Source organism: Ceratotherium simum, chromosome 11, assembly GCF_057802395.1.
Source record: "Ceratotherium simum simum isolate JZ-2026a chromosome 11, ASM5780239v1, whole genome shotgun sequence".
In the NCBI taxonomy this organism is placed as follows: domain Eukaryota; kingdom Metazoa; phylum Chordata; class Mammalia; order Perissodactyla; family Rhinocerotidae; genus Ceratotherium; species Ceratotherium simum.
The window spans coordinates 23701300-23724476 of NC_141910.1; the positions used below are offsets into that span (position 1 = coordinate 23701300).

At 35.8% G+C, this 23177-nt stretch overlaps 1 protein-coding gene across 2 annotated transcripts in view; it reads left to right on the top strand.

Annotated features, from left to right (window-relative positions):
* USP34 (ubiquitin specific peptidase 34) overlaps positions 1–23177 on the top strand; it is a 243433-nt gene that overhangs the window by 83324 nt on the left and 136932 nt on the right. Inside the window, exons 5-9 of one of the 2 annotated variants that reach the window (XM_087436700.1) lie at positions 1833–2025; positions 3125–3186; positions 13275–13352; positions 13655–13736; positions 13824–13916. In XM_087436700.1, the coding sequence (XP_087292826.1) occupies positions 1833–2025; positions 3125–3186; positions 13275–13352; positions 13655–13736; positions 13824–13916 (508 nt within the window). The remainder of the gene's footprint in view (positions 1–1832; positions 2026–3124; positions 3187–13274; positions 13353–13654; positions 13737–13823; positions 13917–23177) is intronic. The other variant, XM_087436699.1, reaches the window with a different exon arrangement.

The following is a 23177-nucleotide window of genomic DNA, read 5'->3' on the forward strand; positions in this document are numbered from 1 at the left end:
AATTGGAAGGACGTATTTCAGGTAGAAGGAACATAAGGGCATAGGCTTTGAAGTTGGAAAGAGTATGACATGTTAAAGAAATTAGAAGCAGACTGGTGTGGAGCATGGTGTGTAAGGGGGTATAATTATGATATATGGTTGGATAAGCGGGGGCAGATTATTCAGGACCTTCAAGTTATTGTAAGGAGTTTGGATTTAATTTAGCAATGGGAATCTATTGAAGAGTTTTAAGCAGATGAGTCATGATGGTTTTTAACAGATCACTTTGGCCTTTAAGTGGGTCATAAATTATAGGGAGGTTGGAGTAGAAGCTAGGAGACCAATTGAAAGGTTAATGTAGTTGTCCTGGGAAGAAACGATGGTTACTTGTACAAGGATTATTTATGGTGATTTTGAATATTGAATGGATATAAATGAAAGTGAAATTGACAAGATTGATGATTTCGGAGTGTAAGGAAAAGGGCACCATCATGGATGACACTCTAACCTCCCTACCGTCGATTTCTCCTTTGTGCTGTGGGTGTCATTAACTGAGATGTGAAAGATCGGGGGAACTTAAATACTTTATTTTGAGGTGCTTGTGGGATATTTAAGTGGCACTGGCAAATTAGGAGGATAAGCCTGTAATTCAGAACAATATCATTAATTTAAGAGTTGTCAGCATAAAGACAGTACTTAAAAACCACAGGAATGAATGAGGTCATCTGGGGAGAGAATATGGAAAGAGAATAGAAGTGAGTCTAAGATGGAGTCCTGTATCAGTTTGCTTTTGCTGTGTAAGAAAAAACTCCCCAAACTTAGTAGCTTAAAATAACAGCCATTTATTATTTCTCAGTTCTCTTGATAGCTAGCTCTACTGATCTGGTCTATCGAGGCTAGCTCTACTGATCTGGTCTATCGAGGCTAGAACTGGATGCTCTAGGATAGCTTCACTCATATGTCCTGTGGTTGGCAGGCTGATTGGTCTTGGGGAGGACAGGGGAGCTCATACACGTCTTGCAGTTGGCTAGATGTCACTTGGGGCATCAGCCATGTCTCTTTATCTAGCAGGCTAATCTGGGTTCCTTTTCTTGGTGGTGAAAGAGTTCCCAGTGAGAGAGGGAAAGCTGAAAGACTTTTCAAGCTTCTGCTTATATCACATCTCTTAATGCCCCATTGTCCAAAGAAAATTTCATGGCATAGCACAGATTCAAGGGCATAGAGAAATAGATGACATCTCATGATGGGAAGAGTGACAAAGTCACACTGCAAAGACTTCTGCATAAAGCAGTGGGAGGAATTTGGGGCCTTTCTGCAGTCGGTTACAAGCCCTGAGGAGCACTAATGTTGCAAGGTTGGATAGAGAAGGAGGAACCAACTGAATAGAATAGGCAGGGCCTGAGAGGAAAACCAGTGGTTTGTGGTTTTTGGAAGCCAAAAAAGAATAATGTTTAAAATGTACACATTGTAAAGAATTTTGGCTGCGTGGGGGAGTAGATGTACTGTTTATAGGATGTCAGCTGAAATTTACTAAAACAGGAGCTATGTACTTGACTGGTATTAGAGAACAGTAAAGCTTTACTGCTGGTGCAGAATCCGGTGTTAAATGACTTGGCTCTTTGCAGTTTCTGATTCAAGTTGGTCTCTCAGCAAAGGACGCACTGCCACAGGTCACAGTCCTTGAAGCATCACTTAGAAATGGTTTAAATTGGGAATCTTAATCCCAGGATGCCAGGTTCTATTGTACTAAACATTTTGGAGGTGTGGAGCAAAGGAATATTATTGAATTATTCAGTGGCCTTTAGAAATATTTTGCAAGTTTTTGTGTATGTTTTATTTCTGAATCGTTTCAGGTATTTATGCAAGCTCTCTGATCAGGAGTTAAGACAGAGTGCGGCTCGCAACATGGCTGACTTAATGTGGAGCACAGTGAAAGAACCATTGGATACAACGTTATGCTTTGATAAAGAAAGCCTTGATCTTGCATTTAAGTACTTTATGTCACCTACTTTGACTATGAGGTTGGCTGGACTAAGTCAGATAACGGTAAGCTATATGTGCTTTATTTTTGGTCATTTTTTATTTGCCTTCCAGACTGTCATCATCATCGTAATAACATCTACTATTTATGGAGCTCCTACAATGCTAGGCATTGTGCTCGGTATTTTGCATGCATTACTTTGTATGGTCTTTACAAATAATTTCTATATTTTCCCTATTTTAAATAAAAGGAAACTGAGGCTTAGATTTAGGAGGATTTATACCTTTGGTCTTTTTGATTTCAGGGTCCAACTCCTTCACTATTTTTTTTAACTATTCAGTTTTTTACATTTAGAAAGCAGTGTTTTCAGAGAGAAAAAGAATTGGAAGAGATTATAAGTAGTTACTTAATTCATTTTCCAGACAGAAGCCACAGATTATTAGGCCATAGGCCAAATTTGAGTAACAGAAATGTTTTGTTTGGTTTGTACAGTAACAAATAATGTTTTAAATAGGGAGAAATCTGTATTATTGGCTTCTCTTGAGGGATGGGGTGGAGAGGCAGACCTGGTATCCTTGAGTCTATATTCTTGCATAACAGCAATTTGCTAGAGCTAACTAGTTAGCTGCATCTTTTAGAATAGATATGCTTTCTCTTGTTTACCAAGGTCTCCATTAGCTTTGATCCTTTGCATTTTCTGCCTGTTTTCGTAGTGTAGTTATTCTGAAGTAGCTAGATTTTACTCATGTATTGGACTTTGTAAATATAGAAAATACTTGTTGACGTTTTCTCAAATTAAATCTGAAATGTGTTTATCCTAGGGCGCCTTTCCCGAAACTTTATGTCTGTAATGACATATTACTAGCTGCCTTGCGTTAAGATTTTTGTGTTTTTCCCTTATTCAGCTTTGTTTTCTCTAGTGTGCTTAGTGGAATAAAGCATAAGTATTATTTGTGGAATGAATTTATTTAGTGTTTTAATATGACAAAGAAAATAGCCAGATTAATTGGAAAGTATATGTATCTGGTTATCTATCTTATATTTTATAATTTTGATGTGATTATTGATTATGATCTACGTATATCAAACCATGTTTCTTGACAGTTGTTAACATATACAAGAATAATGTTGGAAAAAAGTTTAATTTCTTTTCTCTAACTATAGAATCAACTTCACACCTTTAATGATGTGTGCAATAATGAATCATTGGTATCAGACACAGAAACGTAAGTAGGAGCATTAATTTATACCGTTTTACCTACTATACCATTTTAATATTTAGCTGTTTATATGGTACATATAATTGTGACTTTATTAGAATTGAAGTGTTTACTAGAAATTTGCCTTGTAGCTTCATTTGTACGGTCTTTAGTAAGCTTTCAGAAGAATATATTGAAACATTTCTTTATGTTTTTTAAAAGCATATACCAACATATAGTATTATTTGTCACAAAATGCAAAAGGATGCTATTTACAGGAGAATTTAGTAGTAAAGAATATGGTGCTCATAGTTTTCAGAAAGCACACTTGATGCAGAAAAAGAAAAGACCTCATTCAGTACATTTGATGGGGAAAAACCAAGTCACTGATGCTCATGTATGAAAAGAAGTAGTGTTAATACCTTTAGGGCTTTTCAAGTTCTTGGAAATACTTATTTATTCCAATATTTATTCGATTTAGTTGTCCATCCATTATAGAAATCAGTTTTATTTTATTTATTTCTTTTTTTGGTGAGGAAGATTGGCCCTGAGCTAACATCTGTGCCCATCTTCCTCTATTTTGTATGTAGGATACCACCACAGCATAGCTTAATAAATGGTGTAGGTCCGTACCCAGGATCCGAACCTGTGAACCTGGGCCGCAGAAGTGGAGCACACTGAACTTAACCACTGTGCCACCAGGCCAGCCCCAGAAATCAGTTTATTAATCTCAGTTGGGTAGTAATATCTTCTGCATGAACAGAGTTATATAGTTTTAAGGTGTTAGAAAATCTATAATTGTATGAATGAGTCATGTTTTTGCTTTACTGTAACTTTTGTGCATTGATCTTAGTTACGCCCAATGGCGCTAACTCAGTTGAATCCAGTCCTTCACGAATTTGAAAGCCAGAGACTCTTGTCTCTTTAATCTTTTTCTTCTTCAGGCTAAAGAGTTCTTATTCCTCCAATTGTTCCTCATATGGTGTGGTTTTTATTTTTATCACCAGACCAGTCATTCACCTCTGACAACATTCTTTGTCAGTGGTCCCCTTAAAATGTTTTGCGCAGAATTGGTCTTAGCTTTATAAACTCTGGGTTATACTAGGAGTGCTATTTCACACCATCAGGAAATTGTATGGACCATATTCAATGTATGTAAAACTACAGCTCTGGATTTCCCTTTTGGCCCCTCAGTGCCCCCATTCCCACCCTTCTACCCCCACAAAACTGCCTAAGAGAATCTTAAAATTGCCAATGCAGTAATCACCCCCCAACCCCCACCCCTGCAAAAAGAAAAAAAAAAAAAACAGCCAAGAATCATCAGTGCAATAACCCCACACACGTCCAGGCTGGTTTTTATGTTGCTGAAACAGTGGATAGAAAGTAAGAAGGAATTCCATTCAAAAAATATAAGGAATATACATCCTAAAGACATGGTTAAGAGAAGAGGGAGAAGAGCAAAAGTTTTGAGGAATAGTGGGTAGAGGCAGTTTAAGTTGGGAAGAGAAAGGGGGTGCACATAGTGTGAGAATATTGGAGCAAATAGAAAAAGTGTGATAAATATTGTTGGAGCCTTTGAATTGGGTCTCTTTTTTTAATCACTTTTATTAAGGTATAAATACTGTACGTCATACATTCACCAGTTTTTACAATGAATTTTAGTAAATATATAGAGTTGTGCAGCTATCATCACAATCCAGTTCTAGAACATTTCCATCAAAAGGGATCAAAAATATCCCTTTCGTTCATTTGTAGTCAGTTCTCATTTTACTCCTAGCCCCCTTAATCTACTTTGTCTCTAGATTTGCCCATTTTGGACATTTCATTATAAATGGAATCATATGATAGTGGTCTTTTTATTATCTTCTTTCACTTAGTATAGTGTTTTTCTTGAAGTTCATTCCTGTTGTGGTGTGAATCATTACTTCGTTGCTTTTTATTGCTGTGTAGTATTACATTATGTAGATATAACACATTTTATTTATCCATTTATCACTTGATGAATATTTTGATTGTTTCCACTTTTTTGGTTAGTATGAATAATGCTGTCTTTAAACTTTTATTTGTTTATTTATTTTTTGTGTGTGAGGAAGATCAGCCCTGAGCTAACATTCATGCTAATCCTCCTGTTTTTGCTGAGCAAGACCGGCTCTGAGCTAACAGCTATTGCCAATCCTCCTCCTTTTTTTTTCCCCCAAAGCCCCAGTAGATAGTTGTATGTCATAGTTGCACATCCTTCTAGTTGCTATATGTGGGATGTGGCCTCAGCATGGCCGGAGAAGTGGTGCGTCGGTGCATGCCTGGGATCCGAACCCGGGCCACCAGTAGCGGAGCGCGTGCACTTAACCGCTAAGCCACGGGGCCGGCCCTGTCCTTAAACATTTGTGTACAAGTCTTTTTGTTGATGTGTATTTTCATTTATCTTGATAGATACCTAGGAGTATGATTGCTGGTTTGTATGGTCATTTTCTGTTTGACTTAAAAAAAAAATTGTCAAAATGCTTTCTAGAGTACCTGCATTCTTTTACATTCCCACCAGCAATGTATGAAGATTGCAGTTTCTCCCCATTCTTACCAGCACTTGTTATTATCTGTCTTTTTGATTATCGCCATTCTAGTGGGTGTAATGTGGTATTTCATTATGGTTTTAATTTGCAGTTCTCTAATTATTAATAGTATTGAATATCTTTTTTTTTTTTTTTAAAGATTTTATTTATTTATTTTTTCCCCCAAAGCCCCAGTAGATAGTTGTATGTCATAGCTGCACATCCTTCTAGTTGCTGTATGTGGGACTCGGCCTCAGGATGGACGGAGAAGTGGTGCCTCGGTGCGCGCCCGGGATCCGAACCCAGGCCACCAGCATCGCAGTACGCTCACTTAACCACCAAGCCATGGGGCCGGCCCCGAATATCTTTTTATATGATTATTTTCCATTCTGTTTCTTCTTTGGTGAATTGTTCACTTTTTTGTGCAGTTTTTAATTGGGTTGTCTTATTTTATGGATTAGCATATGATCTGTACGACAGAATGTTCATGTGTGCTTAAGAAGACTGTTTATTCTGCTGCTGTTGCATGGACTGTTCTGTAGATGTCTCTTAGGTCTAATGAGTTTATAGTATCATTTGCCTTCTATATCCTTGTTGATTTTCTGCCTAGTTCGTCTATTCATTATTAAAAGTAGGGTATTGAAGTCTCCAGCTGCAGTTGATCCTCATTTTGTGGATTCTGTATTTGTGAATTTGCCTATTTGCTGCAATTTATTTGTAACCCCCAAATCCATACTTGTGATACTTTCATGGTCATTTATGGAAATGCACAGAGCAGTAAATAATTTGAGTCTCCCATTAATATGCAAATTCCCAACTGAAGTCAAACAAGTTGATGCTCTGCATTCTTGCACTGGTACAGAGATGACCAGAGGATGGAAATGGTACGAGGCAGTGCAGTGTAGTGCAAGAAGTTCTGGCTCTGGGGCCAGCTGGATGGGATGTGAATCCCAATTCTAGCACCTTTTAGTGGGGCAGCCCCAGGCAAGTCATCTAAATACTTCTAAACCCCATTTTCTGTTTTGTAAAATAGAGAAAATAGAATCTACTAAGATAAGTTGTTTTTAGGATTTAAGATTCAAGGGTTCAGTATTAACTAATTCAGTGGAGTGGTTTTATAGAATATAACTGCCATGAGTAACAAGAATCGACTGTGTTGTTTGTCTTTTTCTCCCTTCAATTCTGTTGTATATGTATACAGTGGAATACTATTCAACCATAAAAAAGAATGACACCTTGCCACTTCTGACAACATGGATGGACTTGAGGGAATTATGCTAAGTGAAATAAGTCAGAGAAAGACAAATACCATATGATCTCACTTATATGTGGACTTAAAAAAAGAAAAAAAGAAAAAAACTCAAACTCATAGATACAGTGAACAGATTGGTGGTTGTCAGAGGTAGGGGGTGGGTGAAATGGGTGAAGGGGGTCAAAAGGTACAAACTTCTAGTTATAAAATAAATAACACATGAGGATATAATTTACAACGTGGTGACTGTAGTTAATAATAGTGTATTGCATATTTGAATGTTGCTAAGAGAATAGAACTTAAAAGTCCTCATCACAAGGAAAAAAATTTTTTTTTTTTAATTTTTACATGCACATGGGAGCCTTCACAAGAGAATGAAGACTCAAAGAAGTGATCAGAGCAGGAAGTTGTTTTTATTTGTTTTTTTCTGAGGAGGATTGGCCCTGTGCTAACATCTGTTGCCAATCTTCCTCTTTTTTCTTTTCAATCCCCAAAGCCCCAGTACATAGTTGTGTATCATAGTTGTAGAGTTGTGGCTCTTCTATGTGGGACGCCGCCTCAGCATGGCTTGATGAGCGGTGAGTAGGTCCAGGATCCGAACCAGTGAACCCTGGACCACTGAAGCATAATGTTCAAACTTAACCGCTATGCCACCGGGCTGGCCCCCAAAATTTTTTTTATCTCTGTGTGGTGACAGATGTTAACTAGACTTACTGTGGTGATTATTTTGCAATATATACAAATATTGAATCATTATATTGTATACCCGAAACTAATATATAATATGTCAATTATACCTCAATTAAAAAGAAAGGTAGTTTCTAGAAAAAGAGGGCCAAATAAAAGAAAGCAACACTAAGAGAGCATTGTTAATACCCAAATGAGAGCCGTGTCTCTTTTTTCAGAGAGAATGGGGTTGGGGGAAGGATGCTGATGGTCTATGGTGGTATTTTTGCATAAGGGGAAAAGCTTCTCTTGGATTTCTCTGACTGAAGTGTGAACTTCAAAACAAATCTTAGTTCTGTGAAACATCTGTCTTTAAAGGAGTTCTGGGGGCCAGCCCAGTGGCGTAGTGGTTAAGTTCACACACTGCTTTGGCGGCCTGGCGTTCGCAGGTTCGGACCCTGGGCACGGACCTACCCACCCCTTAGCAAGCCATGCTGTGGCAGGCGTCCCACATATAAAATAGAGGAAGATGGGCACAGATGTTAGCTCAGGGCCAGTCTTCCTCAGGAAAAGGAGAAGAATTGGCAATGGATGTTAGCTCAGGACTAATCTTCTGCACCAAAAGAATAAAATAAAAAATAATGGAGTTCTGCAATGGATTATAAAACAAATTGGGTACCTAAAGTTATCATGTAAAGTTTGTGTTTTAATCAAACCCTCTGTCTTCTTCCAGTCAAAGGCAAACAGCAAGTCACATAATTGCATTGAGTTATTCTTCTAAAGAGAACCCACTCTAGGATGCCCTTGATGCTGACATACTCTTTTTACCCATTAAAGTAGTGGGTGACAATAATTAAAAAAAGAGAAACTCAAGGGTTCACTATTAGCTAATTCAGTGCAACGACTCTATATAACTGCCATGAGTAACAAGAATTGGCTGTACTATTTGTCTTTTTCTCCCTTCATTCTGTTGGTTTTTGCTTCATGTATTTTGGGACTTTTGTTAGGTCCATATATGTTTACAGTTGTTATGTTCCTGATAACTTCATCCTTTTCTCATTACAAAATGTCCCTCTTTGCCTCTTTAAAACATTTTTTGGCTTAAAGTCTATTTTGTCTGATGTTCAACTGGAACTTTATTATGCTTACTGTTTTCATGGGATATCTTTTTCCATCCTCTTACTTCAACCTGTTTGTGTTTTTGGATCTAAAGTATGTCTCTTGGAGGCATCATATAGTTGGATTTTTTTAAGAAAAATCTAGTTCTACAATCTGCCTTTTGATTGGAGTATTTAATCTGTTCACTCTACATGTTATTTATATAGTTGCATTTATGTGTGCCATTTTGCTGTTGGTTTTCTATACATCTCCTGTCCTTTGTTTTTCTGTTTCTTCTTGACTGCCTTATTTTGCAGTATGTGGGTATATCGTAGTTTACCATTTTAATTCCATTGATTTTTTTTTTTTTTTTGGTACTTTAAAAATTATTTTTTCGGTGGTTGCTTTGTGGGTTACAATATGCATCTTAATTTATTACTGTCTACTTCAGATTAATACTAACTTAGTTCTAGTAAAATATGGAAACAGTTGTTCCAGTATAGCTCTGTTCCTTTGTTTCTGATAAATCAGCTGTTAATCTTATTGTGGTTCCCTTGTACACGTTTGGTTCTTTTTCTCTTGCTGCTTTTAAGATTTTTCTCTTGGTCTTTGTCTTTTCACAGTTTGATTATGATGTGTCTAGGTGTGGATTTCCTTGTGTTTATCCTAGTTTGAATTTGTTGTGCTTCTTGGATGTGTAGGTGAACATTTTTCATCAAATTTGGGATGTTTGGGCCATAATTTCTTCAAATTTTTTTCCTGCTCTCCCCACTCCTTCTCATTATATGTATGTTTCCGGAGCCCTGAATGGTTGTTATTGATAATGTCCAGTTTTATACTTGCTCATTTACTGTTCTCAGCTATTATGAAAGTCCCTGGATCTCCTTTTAATGTCCTTCAGGAGACTGAAAGAATGGAGTTTATTATTAGAATTATTTTTAGTTGTTGAATTGTCTTTTTTGTATGTTATGCAAATCAGAGAGTTGAATCATGGATCACAGCTTCTGTAGGGTGCTGTCAAATAGGTAAAAGATATCATTAGTAGTTTTATTTTAATGTTTTACATTTTGAGGCCTGTATATCTAACTTATTGCTTTCTTTTAATCTTTAGAATAAATTTTTTTTTAATTAAATGTAATTCTTCTATGGCAAAACAAAAGAAATTTTTCAGTCCTTACAGTTTCTTTATGTATAATTTATGTAAATGAAAAAATTTGGGGTCTTTTACTGCACATCCTATGAAATGTTTTCTTCCACCCACAATATATCTGTCACTACTTTTTTTCATTAAATGTTCCTCTGTAATAGCCATCTTAAAAAATTTTAAAGAAATAGACACTCTGAATAGGCCTATATCTATTAAAGAAGTTGAATCAGCAATTAATAACCTTCTAAAAACAGAAAGCACCAGGCCCAGATGTGTTCACTGGTGAATTCTACCAAATATTTAAGGAAGAAATTATACCAATTCTCTATAGTCTCTTTCAGTAAATAGAGGCAGAGGGAATCCTACCTTACTCATTCTTTGTGGTCAGAACACCCTACTACCAAAACCAGACAAACATTACTAGAGAAGAAAACTACAGACCAGTATTTCTTATGAATGTAGATGCAAAAATTCTCATAAAATACTAGCAACAAATCAAATCCAACAATGTGTAAAATGAATAGTACGTCACAACCAGCTGAGACTTATCTCAGGTAGCAAGACTGGTTCAAGATTTCACAGTCAGTTAATGTAATCCATTACAGCAACAGGCAAAGGAGGAAAATCACATGATCATATGAATAGATGCAAAAACATTTGACAAAGTGGAACACTCATTCATGATAACTCTCAGTAAACTAGGAATAGAGGAGAACTTCCTCAACTTCGTAAAGAACACCTACAAAAAACCCACAGCTAACATTATACTTAATGGTGAAAAGCTCAAAGCTTTCCTTAGATCAGGAACAAGGAAAGGGTGTCTCCTCTCACCACTGCTTTTCAGGATTGTACTGGAAGTCCTACCTAATGCAATAAGGCAAGAAAGAGAAATAAAAGGGATACAGATTGGAAAAGAAGAAATAAAACTGTCTTTGATTGCAGATGACATGGTCATCTATATAGAAAGTCTGAAAGAATTGAGAAATGTGTAGAACTAATGAGCAATTACAGCAAGGTGGCAGGACATACAAGTTAATACACAAAAGTTAATCACTTTCCTATATACCAGCAATGAACAAAGGAATTTCAAATTTAAAATATAATACCATTTCCCTTAGCACCATAAAAAATGAAATACTTTTGTATAAATTTAACAAAATACGAGCAAGATCTATATGAGGAAAATTACAAAACTCTGGTGAAAGATATCAAAGAAGAACTAAATAATGGTGAGAGATTCCATGTCCATGGATAGGAAGACTTAAAATTGGAAAGGTATCAGTTCTTCCCAACTCTTATCTATAGATTCAGTACAATCTCAGTCAAGATCTCAGCAGTTCATTTTGTGGATATCAGCAAACAGATCCTAAAGTTTATATGGAGAGGCAAAAGACCAAGAATAGCCAACACAATATAGAAACGAATAAAATTGGAGGATGGACACTACCCACCTTCAAGACTTTCTATAAAGTTACAGTAATCAAGACAGTGTGGTATTGGTGAAAGAATAGACAAATGGCTTAATGGAACAGAATAGAGAGCCCAGAAATAGACCCATATAAATATAGTCAGCTGATCTTTGAAAAAAGAACAAAGGCAGTACAATGGAGTGAAGATAGTCTTTCAACAAATGGTGCTGAAATAAATGGACAACCACATGAAAAAAGCAGTGCATCTAGACACAGACCTCACATCCTTCACAGATATTAATTCAAAATGGATCACACACATAAACATAAAATGCAAAACTATAAAACTCTTAGAAGATAATATAGGAGACAACCTAGATGACCTTGGATATGGCAATGGCCTTTTTGGATACAGCACCATGATCATGAAAGAAAGAATTGATAGGGGCCAGCCCCGTGGTGTAGCGGTTAAGTGCACGTGCTCTGCTGCTGGCAGCCCGGGTTCAGATCCTGGGTGCGCACCCATGCACTGTTTGTCAGGCCATGCTGTGGTGGTGTCCCATATAAAGTGGAGGAAGATGGGCACAGATGTTAGCCCAGGGCCAGTCTTCCTCAGCAAAAAGAGGAGGATTGGCATAGATGTTAGCTCAGGGCTGATCTTCCTCACAAAAAAAAAAAAAAAAGAAAGACTTGATAAGCTGGACTTTATTAAAACTAAAAACTGCTCTGTGAAAGACAATGTCAAGAGAATGAGAAGACAAGCCACAAATGGGGAAAAATATTTGCAAAAGACACATCTGATAAAGGACTGTTATCCAAAATATACAAAGAACTCTTAAATTTAACAATAAGAAAATGAACAACCTGATTAAAAAATATGCCAAAGACTTTAACAGACACTTCACCAAAGAAGATATACAGATGGCAAGTAAGCACGTAAAAAGATGCTCCACATCCTCTTTCATCAGAGAAATAGAAATTAAAACAAAAATGAGATTCGACGACACACCTTTTAGAATGGTCAAAATCCAGAACACTGATAACGTCAAAAGCTGACAAGAATGTGGAGCAACAGGAACTCTCATTCATTGCTGGTGGGAATGCAGGAAGGTACGACCACTTGGGAAGACAGTTTGGCAGTTTCTGACAAAACTCAACATACTCTTACCATATGATCCAGCAGTTGTGCTCCCTGGTATTTAACCAAAGGAGTTGAAAACTTCTGTCCGCACAAAAACCAGCACATGGATGTTTATAGCAGCTTTATTCATAATTGCCAAAACCTGGAAAGAACCCATGGGCTATTGATAAATGAAACAAAATGGACAAATCATATATTGAATGAAAGAAACCAGATAAAAAAAGAAAGCATACTCTGTCATTTTTTTTTACATAAAATTTGAGAAAATGAAAACTAATTTATAATAATGAAAAGCAGATCACTGGTTGTTTGAGGAGTGGGGTTGTGGGGGCTGGGAGAGGGGTGGAAATCACGAAGGGCATAAAGAAACTTTTTGGGTTGATGTATGTGTTTATTATCTTGACAGAGATGATGGATTCATAGATGTATGCTTAAGCTTAAATTCATCAAACTGTACACTTTAAATATTTTCAGTTTATTATATGTCATGTATATCTCAAAGCTGTAAAAGATAATTAACTGATAAACTCACGTTACCTTCTTGGTAGAACTAACATAATAAGTTAACTTCTGTGCCGGTGAGCTATTACTCTAAAAGAGAATTGATAGCTCTTCTTAAAAAATGAAGGATAATCTAAAACTGTTCTAAAATAAAAACTTTGTTTTTTGAAGTAAAGGATGAGGTGTTGGTAAATGTAATTAAGTTGTTCTGAATGATCAATTGATATCTTTGTTAGAGGGACCACATTAGTGGAATCTTCATTAGTATTAGGCAAGAGACTTGCAGTTTGACTTGGAGATAATTCTTTTTTTCACCCTTTTGGTAACCTACTTTCCTGATGTTATCTTACCATAGAGGGCATATTGGGAAACCTTCCCTGAATGCTTCACTGCCTACTATGGAAATTAAAAAGTGGGAACGCAAAGTCCTAGAGTAAGAAAATACATCACTTATTAGGTGTTACACTTGGTATTCTCACCTGTGTACGTGGTGTTGTTATCCTAACTTTTCACGGTTTTTTTTTTTTGCTTGTTTGTAAATTCAGGTAATATTACTATTTCTTATATTTTAGTTATTCTTTGTAGTACTCTAAACAGTTAATTGTATATAATCACTTCTTTATAATTTGTCTGTGAAGAAATTTTGGTTTTCAACTGAGTTTGCCATTTAGACATAGGAAAAAATGATACTAATATTTTTTGAATGTATTAACTATTTTTATTGTTTCGCTTTAGGTCCATTGCAAAAGAACTTGCAGACTGGCTTATAAGCAACAATGTGGTAGAGCATATATTTGGACCAAATTTACATATTGAGGTTTGTGGACAATTACATGACTTCTCTGCTCCATCAGGAGAGAAGAATATTTTTTAAAATTACCTATACTAAGTTTTTCTTTTCCAGATTATCAAACAGTGCCAAGTGATTTTGAATTTTTTGGCAGCAGAAGGGCGACTGAGTACTCAACATATTGACTGCATTTGGGCTGCAGCACAGGTAATATTAATAGCTCATGTTTATTAAGTCCTTCCTTATAATATGTTCTAAGTGCTTTACTTCCCAATGAGGTAAGTTCTGTTATCCCCATTTTATAGCTAAAGAAACCGAGACATGAAAAAGTTGGGAGTGGAATCTGTGAAGTCTGGTTTCAGAGCCCGTGTCTCACTATATTACTGGTGGAATTGAAGGAAATGAGAGTCATTCAATTGGAGATTCTTCATGAAATCCTCTTGGTTTATTAAGAGACGTTTTCCTATTATTTTCATTTATACAGTCAACTCTTCTATCCTGAATGTTGTATTGCTATGTTTCTTTTCTATTATACTGTTTTCTTTTTTAATTTAATTTTTTGAGTAGGCATAGATCCAAAAAGTAAATGGTTCAAAAATCCCAAAAATAAATATAAAAGGATATGTTATACATTTTACCCCTCCTGCCCCTGTCTCCCAGGCATGCAGTTCTTATCCTGTCAGGTGCATCATAGATCTTCTATATAAATATCTAATTATAAACATTTTTCTTCCCTTGTTCTTCTCTTTTCCACAAATGTTGCATACTAAGTGGACTTATTAGCTTTTTTTCACTTAATGATTTATCTTGGAGATTATTCCATGTCAGTATATAAAACAATTATGTTTTTTAAGGTTGCATGGTGTTCCATTATATGCTTGTACCATAATTTATTTAACTAATTCCCCTTCATAGGCATTATTTTTTCCCCAATCTTTTCTATTATAAACAATGCTACTATGAGTGACTTCTAACATAGTCATTTCATCCAGGTGCAAAATTATCATGTAGGATAAATTCCTACTTGTAAGTAGGTTGTTAGGTTAAAGCATATGTGTGGTTTACTTGTGGTAGGTAATTGTATGATAGTGCCACTTTTCCTTTATCCTCCTCAATACATTGTGTCCTTAAACTTCTTGATATTTACTAAACTAATGAGTGAAAAATGATATCATTGATGTTTTAAATTTGCATTTCTTTTATATGAATAAAAGAAATTTTGCAAATTTTGTGTTTAAGAGCCATTTTTATTTCCTTTTCTGGGAATATCTGTTTACGTTCTTTGCCATTTATCAGTTGCTTTACTTGTTTTCTTCTTTTTTATAGGAGATTTTTATGTAGCAATGAAATTGGACTTTTGTCTGTGTTATGAGTTATGACTGTGTTCTACTTTGGTGGTGTTTTGCTTTGGTTAAGGTGGTTTTGCTGTTCAGTTTCAAGTTTGTGGTTTTAAACTTGTGGTTGAATTTTTGTATGGCCTGTGGATTTTGTGTTATGGTTTGAAATGCCTTCTCCACTCCAAGATTATAAGAAAATTCCTCTTTGGTTCCTTCCTTTACAATTTCTGTTTCCATTTTATATTTTAATCTTTGATCCAGTTGGAATTTATCTTGGTTCAAAGTGTCGTGTGTGTATCCAACTTTTTTCCCTACATTTTTTTGCTGTGTGGTTGTCCCCATTTCTGTTTGTTCAGTAACTCTTCTTTTCCTCACTTATTTGAGATACCAATTTTATCTTGACTGGGTCAATTTCTGGACTTTGTAGACTGACCTATTGGTATATCTAGTCGTGATTTATATACCAGGGATTGGTAAACTTAATGGCCTGCGGGCTGGCCACCTGATTTTGTAAATCAAGTTTTTTGCCACATAGCCTTGCCCATTCTTTTACATATTGTCCGTGGCTCCTTCTACACTGCAGTGGCAGAGTACAGTACTTGTGACACAGATCTTATGACCCACAATCCTAAAATATTTACTGTCTGACCCATCAAGAAAACATTTCTGATCCCTGGGTTTATACTGATGTCTTTACATTTTTCCCCTTGTGTCTTTGTAATATTTTTAAATATCTGACAGGGCTGGTCCTTCTTCCTTATATTTTTTTTAAGAATTTTTGTGTCTCATTTATTTTTCCATATGAATTTTAGCATTGTCTTATTCTTGAAAAATTTTCTTGTTTTTATTATGATAATGATTAATTTGAGGAGAACTGAAGTTCTTTCTATCCAAAACATGATATGCCATTTGTTTTATTTTGTATCATTCAGCATTTCAGTTATTTGTGTATAGATTTTATTTCATGTTAAGCCTTTTCTTAGGAATTTTAATTTTATTTATTATTACTATCATAATAGCCATTTCTCCGATTATACTTTTCATCCATTATTTTTCTATTTCTTCCATTACATCATTGTAATGATGTAATGATCATTGCACATACACATAAACTTTTTATATATGTAAACATTTTCAGACTTTTGATTAATAATTGTGCGCCTTGAGACCTTAATTCTTAGATTGGTTGTGGTAATTTTTTAATATGTGTGTTTTTTACTGCCCTTATTTAATATTGTATATTTATGCGTCAGTGTCATTTTAACAAATTAAAGAAAGCAATTCATATTTCAGAGTAAAGGGAAATTTTCTTTCATAACTTTCTGAAAGTGTTAGTCTGTTTAGTAGATTTTTAATTTTTATTTTTTTCACAGCAAGACCAGCAAAGTATGAGAACAATGATATGTTAAATAATACAGAATAAATAACTAGGAATAGTGAAGTATTTTTCTTTATTGAAACTGAAATTCATCAAGTTTATAATTGATAATATGGTCTGTTAAAAATTTTAGCATTTTACCGTAGCAAAAATTTGAAGTAAACTAATAAGGGAATGATTTAAAAATGGTGGCATAATCTGTGAAACAGTTGGCAATAACTTAAAATATCTATAAAAGATTGCTTAAGATAAATATATTTTTAAGAGTTATTTTAATTGTATGTTTCTATGGTTTGTTATTGCTTTACTTTTAAATCTACCACAGATTTAGAATGATCGGTAATTTTTACGTTTTGAGTTCTTTTAATTTGAGCATTACATGTAACTGATTTCAGAGTGTCCCGGGTTGGTTGGTTTCATACAGAGTCTTGCCTGAATCCTTTTTTCCTCACCTCTGGAGTAAGTTTTTCAGGTCACTTTGCTCACCTGAGACACACATGCACACACATACACATGCATGACTTACTCAGTAATAATTAGATTGGCTATTGCTCTTCTCATTGTTTGTATGACAGTTCCTGTACTGGAATCCAAGAAGAAAATAGACAAACGTGACAAACAGGACATTGATAGAAAAAGAAGTGCAAATGGTTTCTAAGTATTAGAAAAATGCTTATCTTTGCTTACAATTAAATGTAGGTTCAAATAATGTAATAACATTTTCATGAATTGGGTGATTCCCATTATGTTCAGTAATACACTATATTGGCCAGAGTGTGGTATAACTTTTGGGGAACAATATAGCAATTCTGTTTCTGGTAATTTATCCTTTAAATACATGTACATGAAGATGTTCACTGCAGCACTGACTATACTAGCAGATCATGAATGTCTGTCACTGTAGGACTAGTTAAATAAGTTTTGGAAATCTGTATAGTAGAATGCTCTGTAGCCATGAGAAGGACTGAAGTTGCTGTATTATGTTCATGTGAAATGATCTGCAAGAAATATATTTATTAAACACTGCATAGGTAATAGATCTTTTATTAAGAGAAAACAGCAACTACACAGTGTATTCTCCCACTGTATACAGTCATGGGGCACATAATGACATTTTGGTTAATGGTGGACTGCATACACGACCTTGGTTCCATAAGATTAGTACCATATAGCCTAGCTGTGTAATAGGCTATACCATCTGCGTTTGTGTAGGTGCACTCTATAATGTTCGCACAGTGAGGAAATTGCCTGACACATTTCTCAGAACGTATCCCCATTGTTAAGTGATGCATGTCTGTATTAAAACAATTATAAAAAGAGGATGCACATACATATACATGTACTCTTTGTACTTGTGAATGCCTGGAACAATTTTAGAAAAATGCACAAATTTTAACAGGTTTGCTTTTGGGGAAGTAGCCTGGGATAGGTGGGAGACTTCCTTTTTATTGTCTGTATCTATGCTTGAAATTTTTACATGTATATATTAGTTTTTCAGCAAATGTAAAACTAGTATATAAAGTTACAGTAAACATTTTGATATTTAAATGACTTTCTGTTCCATTTAAAGTTACTTATATTTTGGTTTGATTGAGTTACCTCTCTACATGTCTCTTTCCACACCATTCTACCATAAAGTCTTTGTCATAGGACATTAAAAAAATAAACTTCAGAATCTTTCCACTCTGTTGAAATTTATTGTTAAATGCTTTCCAAATTTGAAGAACCCTCACATAAAATTATTATCCCAGTAAGTTACATAAATTTATCTTAAAAGGGAGCTAATAGCTTTTTTTAAAAGTAGGTTTTCATGTCTCAATGACAGAAGTCAAATTCCCTAGAGTTTAGAAGGGACTTAAATTTCATCTGATTCCGATGTGCATTACGTGCATTTTTCGGGGAAATGGTTCTTAATTTTCTTCAGATTCTCAAAGGGATTAGTGATGACTAATTTTAGAAACACTGATATATACTCTTATGGTTATTAGCTTCTGCCTGTGTACTTACTTGTACACACATTTAGATTACCGCTTTATGAGACATTGCATACTGTTAGCATGTGAATTTATGACTGTACTTCAGTTATAATCTGGCCATTGCAATATCCTTCTCTATATTACATTTTATGGTTTGAGTCCTATTCCTTCCTGCCTTTTTAGGAGCTGTTAACATGAATGATTATTCTTTCTTGTATTATATCTTCAAACGTCTTGTCTGTACTGTATGCTTTCCTTTATGTTGTTGGGTCTCTTCATATGCCTTTGCTATCCATTCACATTTAAGAAAGACAACTAGGTAAGTGGCATAGATATTCTTGAATGTTGTGAAATGTTTTTCCATTAGAGCTATCTCTCAAATGGGACTCCTGCTTGGCAATGTTTTCAGGGGTAGTAATGGAGGTATAACAACTTGTACTTTGCTCTTTAGTGTACTAGGCTTTCTGCTTGTGTAACTTCTAAAAGAGAAAAGAGGTACCAGTATCTACACTTAAAAGACATGGTTTTATATAATTTCCCCCTGGGAAGAGCCCTGGTGGATGGTTGGTATAGATTGGCTGCTTATATTTTTCTGACTGGTGGATGGCTCACAGATACAATCCTTCTTTAAGAAAAATTCAGTGAAATCTTCTGTTTTCATCTCCATGACTCACTTCTGCTGTCCATCAAATCTGGTGCTCTGAGTCCAGAATCTTTTCCAGTTACCTTGGGAAGACTGACCTATCTCCTTTGCAGCTCACTTACAAATTATTCTGAGCTACAGCTTTCTCAAGCTGTACATTTTAAAATGTATTCCTATTCATTGTAGTCGTTCAGAAATTTGTTGAGAGGCCGGCCCGGTGGCGTAGTGGTTAAGTTCGTGTGCTCTACGTCAGCAGCCCGGGGTTCGCCAGTTCGGATCCTGGGCGCGGACCTACTCACTGCTCATCAAGCCGTGCTGAGATGGTGTCCCACGTAGAGCGACTAGAAGGGTGTACAGCTATAACATGCAGCTATCTACTGGGGCTTTGAGGAGAAAAAAGGAAAAAAAGAGAAAGATTGGCAACAGATGGTAGCTCAGGGCCAATCTTCCTCAAAAAAAAAAAAAGAAATTTGTTGAAATGTATTATTGATTCTCATTTTCTTTATGAGTTTGTTTCTTTTCATTCTAAAACACAGTAATGATTGATTCTCTTCTATGGAAGATGAGAAAATTCTCATCATTTTTCTCGTGTCTTCTCATTTTCCACTTCCCAGTTTTTATTAATTATGTTATTCATACTTTATTAAATTATATAACTTTAAAATTCTACACTATAACCGTAATTCCCACGGTTGTTTAGAATTAATTTTGTATTTAGGTATATGACTCACCACAAACCCTTTTCCCTCATTCCTGTTTTTCTCATTCCTTTTTCCTTATTCCAGAGTTAATTTGTATTTATTCTTGTGGATTTCACAGAGTAACCTTTTGTTTTTCCTGAAAAGAAATTTGTGGATATTATATTCTGGGTTTTTACATCTGTAAGATGTCTGTTTTCTTTGTGCTTGAAGAGTTTGACTGAATGTTAAGATACTAGAGCTACTTTTATTTTCTCGCAGAACTTTGTAGTAGACGTGATTAGTAGTCCATTGTTTTCTGAACAACTTTTATTTTTAATGTTTTATGAAGATAAATTATCCCATCATTTTTCATTGGCAGAATTTTTCTCTCATGTGCTTTTTCAGGTATTCATGTTTTTTTTTTTTTTAACTTGTTTTGAGTTTTTGGTTGATGGCTTTTCAGTGGCATTAAATACATTCACAATGTTGTGTAACCATCACCACTGTCTATATCCCTAACTTTGACATCATCCGCAGCACAGAAAGTCTTAATTTTGGTGAAGTCCAATTTATTTATTTTTTCTTTTGTTTCTTGTGTTTTTGGTGTCATATTGATGAAACCATTGCCAAATCAAATGGCATGAAGATTTTCCCCAGCATTTTCTTAGAAGAGTTTTATGTATTTGTCTCCTGAGTTTAGATCTTTGATCCATTTTGAGTTAATTTTTGTGTATGGTCTAAGGTAAAGGTCTGCCTTCATTCTTTTGCATGTGAATATCCAGTTTTCTCAGCACCTTTTGTTGAAAAGACTGTCCCTTCCCCATTGAATGGTCTTGGCATCATTGTTGAAAACAAATTGACCATTTATGTGAGCGTTTATTTCTGGGTTCTCTGTTCTACTTCATTGGTCTGTATGTCTGTCCTTATGGCAGTACCATACCGTTTTAATTACTCTTGTTTCGTTGTAAGTTTTGGAGTCTTCTTTTTGAAGATTGTTTTGGCTTTTCAGAACTCCTTAAAATTCTGTGTGAATTTGAGGCTTGGCTTTTCCATTTCTGCCAAAAAGGCTCTTGGAATTGGGCAGAGACTGTGTTGAATCTGTAGATTGCTTTGGGTAGTATTAACATCTTAACAATGTTAAGTCTTCCTTTCCATGAACATGGGCTGTCTTTCCATTTATTTAAATCTTTCATTTCTTTAAGCAGTGTTTTGTAATTTCAGTGTATAATTCTTGTACCTCCTTTGCTAGATTCATTCAAGTATTTTATTCTTTTGTATGCTATTGTAAAGGGAATTGCTATTTTAAATTCCTTGTCAGATAATTCACTTCTGGTATATAGAAACACAGCTGAATTTTGCTTGTTGATCTTGTACTCTATAACTTGTGAATTTGCTTTTTAGCTCAGTGATTACTGATATATGAGGGCTTAATACTGCCATTTTATCTCTTGTTTTCCAGTTGTTCTATATTTCCATTGTTTCTTTTCCCTTGTATTTCTGACTGACATTTCAGTTTGGTGGATTTCTGTGATGGTTTTCTCTATTCATGGTTTGTACCTCTGCTTTCATTTTTTGTTTAGTGGTTACTATGAGGTTTGCATTAAAGATCTCATAAATGAGATAGTTCATTTTCTGATGACCTCTTATCTCTATTAGCCTAAGCAAATTCTATCTCTTTACTCTTCCCCTTCTGAGTTATTGTTGTCACCAATTATTATTTTTTGTGTTGTGAGTTTGTTACTAAATTGAAGTGTTTATAGTTATTTTTGATGCTTTCCATCCCTTTATCTTTTATGTTATAATTAGGTGTTTACTAACCTATTCTGATATAGAGCTACAATTTTATGATTCTGTCTGTCTATCTCCTTGTTCAAGGTTTTGTAAACCTTTGCTTTTTAGTTTCAGATGGGAGGGCTCCTTTCAACATTTCTTTTAAGGCATGCCTAGTGACGATGAGCTCCCTCAGCTTTTGTTTATCTGGGAAAGCTTTTATTTCTCCATCATATCTGAAGGATAGTTTCACTGGATAGAGTATTCTTGGCTGAAAGTTTTTGTCTTTCAGCATTTTCAATATATCATTCCATTCTCTCCTAGCCTGTAAGGTTTCTGCTGAGAAATCCACAGAAAGCCTGATAGGGGTTCCTTTGTAGGGTGTTTTCTTCTGCCTTGCTGAATATTTTTTTCTGTCATTGACTTTTCTCGGTTTTAATAGTATATGCCTTGGAGAAGGTCTTTTTGCACTGAGGTAATTACAGGTTCTGTTGGCTTCATGTAGTTCTAAGTCCAGTTTGTTCCTCAGGTTTGGGAAGTTCTCAGCTATTATTTCTTTGAACAAGCTCTCTGCTACCTTCTCCCTCTCTTTTCCCTCTGAAATACCTATAATTCTTATGTTGCTTTTCCTAATTGAGTTGGATATTTCTCGAAGAGTTCCTTCATTTTTTAAAAATCTTAGTTCTCTCTCTTCCTCCACTTGAAGCATTTCTATATTTCTATCCTCTAATTCACCAGTATTGTCCTCCATAATGTCAGGTCTATTTTTTATAGTTTCCAGATTATTTTTTATCTCATTAATTGTGTTCTTCATATCCAGAATTTCTGTTTTGTTTTGTTCTTTTAGAGCTTCAGTCTCTTTGGTGAAATATTCCTTCTGCTCATTAATTTTATTCCTGAGCTCATTGAAGTCTTTCTGAGTTTTCTTGTAACTCGTTGAGTTTCTTTATGACAGCTATTTGAATTCTCTGTCATGTAGATTATAACTTTCTATGAGTTCAGGATTGGTTTCTGGAGACTTGTTTTTCTTCTGCTCTGAAGTGTTAATGTAGTTCTTCATGGTGATTAATGAATTGATCTTTTGTGGGCACGTTTGTGATAGTATCAGGTTGCAGATTCCACCTGCCACTGCTAGGGGGGCGGCAGGAGCTGTGTTTTCTACTCTCGCCCCATATGCTGGAAGTTGTACTGGTAGGGCTGCTCAATATTGGTGCGATCTGGCTGCAACTGCTTGGCAGGTAATGCAGGCACATGCCGGTGGGGCCGCTGTGCTCGGCAGGAGGGGCGCTTTCTTTCATATGTGGGCCGGCTCTGCACTCACAGGCAGTTCAACTGAGCTGCTTTGCATGGTGGATGGGACACCTTTGTGGGTGCCGAGCAGTTGCCATTTGGTGGGGAGCGTTCCCATGGGTAGGGCCGCTGTGGCACAGTGGGCGCTCCCACGGACGAGGCTACCGCTCTGAAAGCGTTCATGTGCAGCCTGGGTCGCCCTGCCTCCTCTTACAAGTCGCACTGGCTGCTGTGTAGGGACCTGGATTGCTGCTGCTGCGGAGTTGGAGGGGTCCGCTCACCTAGTTCCACTGCCTACCGAGGCTCCAGTCCACCCACCTTCAGATGTGTGGCTGCGTAGATCTCTTAGGCATCCTTTTGTGCTATGTAGGGAATCCTTTGTTGGTTAATGAAT